Source organism: Mercurialis annua, linkage group LG3, assembly GCF_937616625.2.
Source record: "Mercurialis annua linkage group LG3, ddMerAnnu1.2, whole genome shotgun sequence".
NCBI classification, from domain to species: domain Eukaryota; kingdom Viridiplantae; phylum Streptophyta; class Magnoliopsida; order Malpighiales; family Euphorbiaceae; genus Mercurialis; species Mercurialis annua.
In genome coordinates, this window is record NC_065572.1 from 67,695,589 (window position 1) to 67,706,135 (window position 10,547).

Sequence of the window (10,547 nt, forward strand, 5' to 3'; positions counted from 1 at the left end):
AATCAAATTATAAAATTTATCTTGCGCCAGATCAAATATGAGTTAGTAAAATATTTGGTTTTGTACCAATTGAATTGGTTCAAGTGGTAAGCGGTTTGGTATCGTTTAAGCAAGATCTCGGGTTCGAGTTTTTGTGAATGCGGAAAATTCTCACTGGCAGACTCACCCACCATGCCAGGTGCGTGACGCGGATAGGATCCGGATTAGTCAGGACGAAATTTTGAAAACCGGATGAGCTTAAAAAAAAAAATATTTGGCTTTGTAATCAACAAATTCACTCAAAAACTTAATTTGTTAGGTGAAACTCCAATTATAATATCACCTCAGACGTTTTCTGCACGGGTATATTCATTGGAGAATAAATACAAATTCACTTCACCTTATATATTACATATGGTGATTACTAAGTATCAAACTCTGCACTTTTCAATCATAGCAGTATTTTAAAAATCAAACTGGTGCAGCCGCTGGTTTCCGTTCAACCGGTTGAAAAAATTATGGATATGGTTTATAGTCTAACTAATTGAACCACTAAGCCGACCACTAATTCAATTGTCGGTCTAATCCTTCCAACCCGTTTGAACCGGATTTCCAATTATTATGTTGAGATGGGCAAGACAGTTGACCGGTTCTCGGTTCAACCAGTTGGTCCAGTCTGGTCCGGTTTTTTAATCCCTGGATAATAATAGCTCTAATACCATATTAAATAACTAAGCGTCCAATAATAGTGTTATATATCTCCAACAAATCACTTAAGAAAATATTAATTTTTATAGCTCTCATCTCATGTATGAGCTCTCATTTTCCTAGTAGCCTGTTAAAGTAAGAAATTAAATTTTTACCATAATAAGAATAAAGGATGGTAAAAAGTAGTTGATTCTTGTCTAGTATGATATGGCAGTCTAAAAAGATGAGCTATAATACAAGACAATCTTTTTTCCACAAACAAAATGATTAATGGCTTATCAATATTAAAACCCTCCCTTTTTATATAAATACTCAACTTTTCTTACAATACTTATAATTCAGACACATAAAAAAACAGCACTAGCCCATGTTGTTGCAATCAAACTTACAATTCCTTCTTAAAGAATGCTTCTGTTCCAACCGTTTCTTGGCAGTTGAAATCAGAGATTTTTGCACAAAGGCTCCATCTTTTGAGTCTTGAACTTATTTTCTTGGTTTTAGTTTTCAGATGGTAATGGAGATTGTAATTTCAGTGATACTTTTGTTTGTGGGCATTGCTGTTTTGGTAGTGATTCATGTTTGTATAGTCGGGAGAGCGTTCGGAGGAGGATATGAGACCGGTGAGGACATGGTTCCAGCAAGTTTGAGCATCAACAGAAGATATGGAGTTAAGAGAATTTCAAATGAAGACTTGAAGAATCTTCCTTGCTTTGATTACAAGTTAGCTGAAAAACAAGGGATTACGTCTTTAGACTGCGTAATTTGCTTAGACAGCTTCAATTTGGGTGATACTTGCAAGTTATTGCCAAATTGTAACCATGTTTTTCATTCTCATTGCATAGATTCTTGGTTGGTGAAGACTTCTGTGTGTCCAATCTGTCGAACAATTGTTAATCCTTCAAAGGTTGGTGTAAAATTGAGGCAAGATAGCATTTCTGTTGATGTTGGAGCTGATTTAACATAGCAGGAGTTGGTTTTGAATTTAGAAATTTTTAGTTTCTTCATCTTCAATTTGTATATTTCTTTGAAACTATCTTCAATTTGTATATGGTTAAGCTTTAATTGATCTTTGTTGTTTTTAGTGGTTCAGCTTGATGTCATCATCTCTGTCCATAAATTATTTTCTTCCATTTTTCCACATTACATCATTGAATAATCATGTCATCATAGATTGTAAACAATGTTTCAATCAAACTTCTCTACTTCCATATTTTGTCAAACTTCTCGACTTCCACGTTTCGCCTATAACTTATTGCTGTAAAAATGTAGTCCAATTTTAAATTTCGAAAACTTTTCTAAAACTGAAAAAAATTATCTTTATAAATTACTTTTACAAAAAACATCGTTTAAGACTTAAGTCCATTTTCTGTTTTGATTTCAGGATTTTCGTTTACGTGCTATAAAGATTGTAAAGTTAAAACAATTTGCAGTTTCAGTTGCTATTCAGATAGGGCAGTAAATTTTCATATGTATTATTATGCAGTTGGAACATTGTGTTTTCTTGTCTTGTACAATTTATGCATACAATTTAGGTTGAGTTGTCAAATTTTGTGAACAGATTTTAGGGATATAATTGCGACTAAACCTAAGATTTCTCACAATGTAAGACAAACTATGTGTGTTGTCATTGTTGTTGATGCTGCTCTTATTTATTCCTTGAAAGCTTCCCGTAAATTTTCTAATTTTTCAATTTTCAATTTCCTTAAATTTGTGATGTCTCCAACAAGCTCAGAACATCAAAACCCAAAACTCTAACTTCCCAAACAGAAATGTTTTAGGAACCTTCAATTTAACTGGTTCGTATATTCTTCTTCATGTTAGACATGGAAAATTCGTCTAGAGCTCTGAAACTACAGATAATGAAAACGAAGAGACAAACAAGCTAAAAGTTTAGTTCTTCTCGGCGGCGTTGTTGTTCTCCAATTCCCTCCTCAGCTGAAGAGAGAAATCGTCATTGACATCATCATCATCCCAATCGTCTTCCCACTGTTGGGTCACTTCTTTCCCTTCCTCCTTAGCCTCCCATTCTGCCATTGTTACTTACATTAGAAACGGTAAGAGATGACACACAAACAAGCCATAACCGATGCAACACATAGTAAACACCAAACCATTGTGATAGCAATAAAAAGAACAGAGATCAACGACCTACTACGGAATGAAAGAGCACTTAGCAACGATTGGTGTTTGATCGAGTACAGAAAAAGAAAAAGTGTTTTCTCATTTTTAAAAACATAATCCAAGCTTTTGCTGCATAAAATTTCTATAAAACATAATAGGCGAAAAATCTCAAATCCGTAATGCCTCAACTCCAAACAAATCTACATAGCTTATTTTCTTAAGTTCCACCAAGGTTGGGGGTGAAATAACTTGCAAATATGTCTGTTATCTCATTCAGTTTCTATAAACTTCACCTAAAATTTTATATGAAATGTAGTTATGAGTTAATAAAACCATAATATATAATTATTGATTTAATCTTATTAAAAGCTCAAAAGATCACTGGTTAAGAGCATCCACAAAATCGATAAGCATAAACCTAAAAATTTTAAGTTTTAAATTACAAAATTGAAGTAGATTATCTTGAGAAATAATAATGAGAGTAGAATACCTTGATTGATGTCAAATTCCTCAAATTCATCGTCGTCCTCAAAGAGATCCATCTTGATGTCCTCAGTAGCAGCAGCTTTTGGTTCAGTCGCCATTTTTTCAGTCTACAATATTCAAACAAACACACACACACAAATTACATCAATCGATTCTATTAGTAGAAAGAAATAAATAAATGATAAGATAGCTAATAAGGTGGAGAATTAATAGACAGCTTCAAAGAGATTAGAGCCAAACCCTAATAAATCGCAAGATTTGGGGTTTCTTGTTCTCTCTTTCAAATCAACAAACAGATTTTTCCAGTTTGGCCTAATTATTTTAAAAAAAAATCCACCTTATAATTTTTTTGCATTTTTACTATTGACTTAGAAAAACATTTAATTGTACCCTATTTTAAATTTTCATGGTTCGTCTTACTTAAAGAGTTATTTGAAAAAATATCTAAAATGATTCTTTATATTTAGTCTATATTTTAATTAAATATTAATGTTATTAATTGTAAAAAAAGATTCTTTCTTCAAAAGATTCAATAAAAAATAATTTTTTTAATTAATTTATATTAATTTTTAATAATTTTTAAAATTAGAACACGTAAAAAAAATACCATTTAAAATAAAAAATCAATTTAAATTTTTAATTCTTTTTATTTTTTTTCCGATTTTCAAGCAAGGACGCCTGAGAAGAAGAGTTGCTGCTCCTCTTTTCAGGGGAGGTCTGCTCTTCAGACAAAACGAAGAGCATCTGCTCCTCATTTTTTCGAGAAACAGTCAGGCGGGAGCAAACTGTTCTCGCTTATCTGCTCCTCGAAAAAACAAGGAGCAGATGCTCCTCTTCTCAGGCGAGGAGGAGGATCCTCCTTGTGTGAAAACCGAAGAAAAATTAAAAATTGAATTATTTTGCAAAAAAATTATCGATTTTTGATAGCGAGTTCGTAAATCAGAGGAATACCGTGGTGGATTTTGATTTATTTAAATTTTAAAAACAATTAATTTTTAGAATTTATTTAAAAAACGAGCTAATTACCTTATATTACATGCTCTAATTCAATCTATATATGGTAATGTATACATTTACATAAGCAAATATAACAATTGTGATACAGAGATAAAGGGATAAACGGTGAGATTTTTTAGACAGAGGTACAAGACAATCAAACTGCTGCAATTCTTTGTCTGCGCCTTCCAAAGTCACGGATTCAAGAAAATCTATGTACAAACAAGTATGAATATCTCATCAGAAATTAATTCCAATGATTATCTTGTAGACACTTGCTTGTAATTTATCAGCTGCATTGTATCAATTATCTGATATTTTTCGACATTTATGTTTTTACACAAAATACACATAGACCAAGGAAACATACAAAGTTAATTAGAAGGTTCAATTTACACTAGCTAGAAAAAAAGTTCAACTATCTTCATGTTCTTCAAAGAAATTAGGCTCTTCTGGCTTAAAAAACTTGGGCATTTTTAAAGTAGAATCATCATGATGCTTTGGAGTAAGCATTCCTCTTCTTGTATTTGCAGCAAATTTAGAAGCAAGTATTGTCACGCCGAGATTCTGCGTATTGCTTCCATGAAAGTCTGATGATGATCTATCACCCTCATTACCATCTCCACCACCTTCGCCATCCGCGCCTGCATCGTAAAATAAGCTCTCTTGCCTTGCCAATTCCATTTGCAGCTGCCTTCTCATATGCCGCCTCCACGCAGTTTGTATATAGCAAGCTCCCCATGTTCTCCATTGATGCGAGTAATACCTGAAAGCGTGTTGCAATCTCTTGCTGTGTAAACGTTTGAATTGTTTCGCCACGAATTTGAGGTCTTCTGCTCTTAGAGCAAAGGCCTCAACTTCGGATAAGGCCTTCACAGTTCTGGTTGATGAAGGTCGGTTTAAGCGAGAAGTTGGGATCAATGCCCATGTCAACAATTCCTCCCCACAGAAATCGCCTGCTCTTAGCGTAATTGAATTGAAAAAACCTGTCCTTCCACCGTTTGTTGTTGTGCTTTCTAGTTGTCCTCTGATTATAAAGAGCATCTCGTTCACTGGATCGCCTTCTCTAACAATGAACGTGTCTCTAGTGTTCAACGACGAAACAAGACGTTCGCATATTGCATCCAGCAATTGATCATCCATTTGTGCAAAGAAAGGAACCTGCATACATATCATCAGTTAAAAATTAAGCATATAGAGTGATAAAATTAACAAATGCAGCTAGCAGCTTTTTACTCACACGTCTAACAAGAGCTAAACAAAGATGCCTTCGAATTTGCCGCCGTATGTCTAAAGGCAAAGCTTTCAAGATACTTTCTTCATCTACACCTCTCGTAGCGAGCCATTTATATTGAACGAAACGACGAACACGTTCTTGCAATTCTAGAGGTAATTGACGATGCCTCATCCACTCCTCTGTATCTCTTCGCCGAATCCTCCATTCTTCTAATCTAGCTGTTGTGGATTGCATATACGTCTTGAGGCAAATAATTAAACTATTCAATAATCAAACGGAACTTACATATATATGTTAAACAACACAACTCTCTATGTATGACAAAGCAATATATAGTTACCTGCATGTTGCCTATCAAATGCGCAAATAGTACTAAACCCATTATGCAGATTCCAATACTAAATAGCAGTTCACCTTCATATGTAGTTGTCATCAAATTTTGTCCATAAGAACTGCAAGTCAATGAACCAATATCTATAAATTCTTGTCACGGATCTTACGAAAAACGAATCAAACACAGTAACTAAAACATACCTTAAATTTCTTAACCCCCACCAAAGACAGTAGAAATACTTATTAACGAAATGTGCCTCAGCAACATGATTAGTGAAGGCATCAGCAAATATTCCAAACGCAAAACTCGTATCGTTTTTGGCATCACAATTAGTAAGCAAACTAGTGGTTCTAAACCAAGCAATGCGTGCAGGGTTATTCTTTGAATTACAGTCAAGAAATACATTGCTGCAAGATGGGGAATGCGTGTGGTTTCTTTCACGATAACATTGTTTCGTCCAACACTTAAATTGTCTCTGAATGGACGCGACATACCATGATGCTCCTAAAATCTGCACTATCAATCACAGTAATTACAACTCAATAAGTACTAATTGCAGGATATATATCATATATTTCTGTGGCTGTACAACTTTACATAGGGAGTTGAGTACTTACATGGCTAGCAAGAACATAGAGAAGGAGATTATAAGCTGCACCAGACCAAGCAGTCTTGGCTACCATTCCGGTGGATTTAACTATCCGACGATTCAAAGGAAGCATAACGAAAAATCGAGGAATATACTGAATGAGAACTATGAGAGAAACTGAGTGATTGGCATGATTAGCAGTTGGAGTTCTCTTTCCTGGAATTGTCATCCATGTTATAGTCTGCAATACATAACCTTAGCTTTAATTATCATTAACATAGAATCACAATTCAATAAATTAATGAAATGAAGACAAACCTGAGGGAGAGGCAGAGCAGCAAAAAGATCAAGAGCAAACTGAGATTTCAAGTAACGAACAGCAATGGCTTTAGGGTCCATAACAAGCTCACCTCTACCGAAAACTCGAGAACTTGGTGCAACAAAAGCAGTCCTAAACTTAATAACGACGTGAATCAGAAAAAACATGTCAGTGACTGTTCGAGCCAATGTGACATAAATGCCGAGCTTATAGTCAATTTCCATGCATGCATCACCGCCGATGATTGGCAGGAAAAAATACAGAGGATCAAGAAATAATGCGATCATGCACGTTACAAGGAAAATGTAGTTCCAACTGTTGATGAAATTGCTGCGCGGGTCCAAGATTTGATCCCACCATCGGACTTTTTTTGTGAGTGAAAATTTTGATGGGAAGCGACCGAAGCGAGCCGATGTATATGAATGCAGATTGTTCATTTTTTTTTCTTTATTTCATTAGAGAGAAAATAAAAATTTGACAGGAAAATTTTAATGAAGAGAATTAAGGAATTGTTAGAGGGAGTAAGAGAGGCAGGAAGTTGATAAATTTGTGGAGAAGCCGCAAAATTGGCTTACTAATTTTATTTTTAGTTATAATATAATGGATTTTTTTTACTATTAAAATTTGCACTTTCTAATTTTCTGTTAATTTAATTTCATGGAAAAAAATTTATTTTTTGCATTAATGAAAATGTATGGTCCAAATATCTGATTAACAAGAGGAATGAGATTCTATTAAAAAAATTGATCAAATAGTCTGTAATTATGGCACTCTGCTCTGCCGAAATTTGACTTACACAGAAGTCATAAATTCATCATTATATAATAGTATAACATATGAAAAATAAGAATATTAAAAATAATTGATTGAAATCTGTTTGATTTTCAAAACAACATTTATCAGTTTACACTTAATTTTAACTACTGGATAAACGTAATTAGCTATGAATAATCTGGTTTTGTTCTTCCACATGTACACAAAATATGGATTTGTAGTAGTGTGTACTTTTGTTGCAGTGAAATTATTTTACTTAGATCCATAATTATCGATCTAAATTTAGTTAGTGGATAAGAAGTTGAATTAAGAGCAAAATAATAGAATTGGATTGCCTAGTATAAGTAAGTAGCACAATTTTGAACCGAAAGCAACCATATATATTTGTAAATACAGCAACTTGTTTTATTTAATATTACAAAAAAAATATGAAAATTACAGTATAAATTGTGTTCCACAAATCTATCCGTAGTTGTATTAGCTCTTATAAAAACCGAGCTAATTACCCTTTACTACATGCTGTAATTAAATCTATATATGGTAATGTGTACATCTACATAAACAAATGTAAGAGCAGAACAAAACATTCACCTCACATGAACCGGTCGTTCACAAGGAGCTGAAGCCATTGATTGAGAAGAGCTTGTCTCACGATATTTATGAAGAATCTTCATCAGATTACGAGCCTTACTGCCGGCATGACATGTTCCATCTGTTAAAAGTGAATATAATGTGCTCATAAGAACACGATCCATTGCTAATATCTCGATTACTTGATCACCTCCATGTTTACTTAGGGAAACCAATATCGAAACACAATACTCTTTCCCGGATCTTGATGGAAAAGATTGCAGCATTCTTGTGATTACTGATAATGCTGAAGTTTTCAGGATGGCTAATGCTCCGTCCAGATTCTCAGCTAGGGCTGAGAGAACTGCTAGCGAATCGGCTACGAGTTCATCCTTATCCGATGAAACTAAAATGTCGAGCAGCAATGGAACAGTACCGGACGAAAGCACCCTCTGGTGGTTCGCTGGGTATAAAAGAAGAGCGAAAATTGCTGCGACTGCATTCTTTTTGCCGCAAGTTGTCCTACTCTTGATCAATTCCACAAGTGCTGGAACTGTTTCGGGCATTTCACCGATCAATTTTCGGTACCCTTTCACTGAAGCTAGGTAAAATATTGTAGCAGCTGCTGTTTGCTTCGCTTCGAAACTCAATCCGCTCTTCAGGATTCCAAGAATTGGTTTCAGTCCACCATTTTCGACAATAACCGCCTTCCCAGTAGTATGCTTTGAAAGCTTCAATAAAGCTCCAATGGCATTCTCTTGTGTAGACCCCTCTGAAGAGGACAAAAGGTTTATCAGAGGTAGGATTGTGCCTGCTTCAATCAAACAAGCTCTATTAAATATGTTTGACTTGGCAAGCAATCGAATTTCATAAGCAGCCTTGTTTTTCCTTTCGCAGGATCCGAAAACCAGCCTTCTCGCAAGAAATCTCGAAAGCAACTTCATAGCTTCTCCAGCTGCAGAACTACCTGGGACGATAGTTCTCGATATATTTCGACTTATATTCCCCGTTTTCGATAGAGAAATTCCATTATCAGAACAAAACTGTTGAATCAACTTTCGAAGAGTAGCATTAGGAACCAACTCTTTGCTTCTCAGCTTTTCTCCTGTTTTCGGACAGATCAAATTCCCAGCTTTGAGCCATTTCTCAATAGAAGAACGATCATAAGTCTGTCCTGTGAATACGGTCACCGGATCAGTCATTAGCTCGAGTGAAATCGGACACCGAAAATCCTCAGGATTTAAGCAGGTAGGTGTCTCCATGCTGCATCTTATATCACTTGGATCATTAACTTGATGATCCAGTGTTTCGAAAATCACTCCTCTGCAGTAGCTCATAAACCCTAATAAACCACTCAGAAATGGAACTTCCCTCTCATCACAATTTGAGCATTGAAAACTAATTTCATCTTCCAAGAACTTCATCTCCTTAGCACAAACACTCCACCTTTTAATCTCCAAATAATCAACAACCTGTTTGATTACACTCAACTCAGGCTCGATTCCTTTCTCGAAATAATTCAATATCAAATAAACTTGTTTCGACACCCATTCATCTTCACGATCAAGCTCGAACTTCGCTTTCCGAGCTTGCCTTGCTACTAATTCAACAAGCTCCCTCACTTCACTACAAACACCTATCGCATTCAACGGAAGAATATCGAGAGCCGTAGCGACCGATCGAGTTAGAGCACGAAACTGAGCTGCAACAGACTGAGACTTCATCAGAATCCATAAGCTAGCACCTTCACGTGTACAATCTTGCAACAAGAACTGAATCTTTTGAAACGTAAGGTGTAGCTCCGAGAGCGAAAGAACAACTGATTCCGATAGAATTAGTCTCCGGTCCCGAATTTCGTCGAAGAAAATACGGAGAATTCCGATTTGGCGAATGGCTTCTCGAGCATTTTTTTTCTGAGTAGGGAAGAAATTAGACTGATAACTACAAATGTTTTGTGAGAGAGTAATTAAAGAATCTAACAGGATGGCCGGAGAAATACCCTCGCAGGGATGAACTGCCGGAAATGTAAGAATCCGGCGATCGGTTCGATCAAATCTTTGAATCATTTAAAGAATGAAAACAGAGGAGCTCTGTTTTATTACTCTGTTTGGATGTTTGAAAGTTGAAAGTGTTTGATTTCAGTTGAGTACAATTATAGGAAGGGAGTTAACTAGAAAACAGTTGAGTACACGTGGCGGACGATCACGCGTTTAAGGATGCTGCGTTGATGGCTAGATTTAGCAGTAAGATAGTTGCGGTAACACGTGTACCATGACACGTGGAATGATTGCTGTGGCGGGAGGCTGCTTCTTGGATCCTGGTATTGGTTTTAACTTTTATTAAGGTGTACGGATAGTGTTTTAGTGTAGGACCTACAAGCCGACGTGCCACGTGGGTTAATATGGGGATGACATGTTGCTTCGGAAATTGGACA

At 35.6% G+C, this 10,547-nt stretch overlaps 4 protein-coding genes across 4 annotated transcripts; 1 reads left to right on the forward strand and 3 right to left on the reverse strand.

The window, feature by feature from the left end:
* Positions 1-929: 929 nt before the first annotated feature.
* LOC126674044 (RING-H2 finger protein ATL57-like) lies at positions 930-1,787 on the forward strand. The gene has a single exon (XM_050368412.2). The coding sequence runs from the start codon at positions 1,196-1,198 to the stop codon at positions 1,649-1,651; it is 456 nt and encodes a 151-aa protein (XP_050224369.1). The 5' UTR covers positions 930-1,195; the 3' UTR covers positions 1,652-1,787.
* Positions 1,788-2,357: 570 nt separating this feature from the next.
* On the reverse strand, positions 2,358-3,670 carry LOC126671446 (protein DELETION OF SUV3 SUPPRESSOR 1(I)-like). Its single transcript, XM_050365219.2, has 3 exons — positions 3,535-3,670; positions 3,299-3,401; positions 2,358-2,714 (listed from the first exon to the last, which is right to left on the reverse strand). The coding sequence occupies exons 2-3, from the start codon at positions 3,390-3,392 to the stop codon at positions 2,578-2,580; spliced, it is 231 nt and encodes a 76-aa protein (XP_050221176.1). The 5' UTR covers positions 3,393-3,401; positions 3,535-3,670; the 3' UTR covers positions 2,358-2,577.
* An 899-nt stretch (positions 3,671-4,569) lies between these two features.
* LOC126671643 (probable cyclic nucleotide-gated ion channel 16) lies at positions 4,570-7,243 on the reverse strand. The gene is made up of 6 exons (XM_050365428.2): positions 6,769-7,243; positions 6,479-6,691; positions 6,062-6,372; positions 5,868-5,979; positions 5,531-5,767; positions 4,570-5,451 (listed from the first exon to the last, which is right to left on the reverse strand). Exons 1-6 carry the CDS (start codon positions 7,204-7,206, stop codon positions 4,705-4,707), a joined length of 2,058 nt encoding a protein of 685 aa, XP_050221385.1. The 5' UTR covers positions 7,207-7,243; the 3' UTR covers positions 4,570-4,704.
* Positions 7,244-7,924: 681 nt separating this feature from the next.
* LOC126670999 (U-box domain-containing protein 19-like) lies at positions 7,925-10,245 on the reverse strand. Its single transcript, XM_050364688.2, has one exon. It carries the CDS (start codon positions 10,177-10,179, stop codon positions 8,131-8,133), a length of 2,049 nt encoding a protein of 682 aa, XP_050220645.1. The 5' UTR covers positions 10,180-10,245; the 3' UTR covers positions 7,925-8,130.
* Positions 10,246-10,547: the final 302 nt, after the last annotated feature.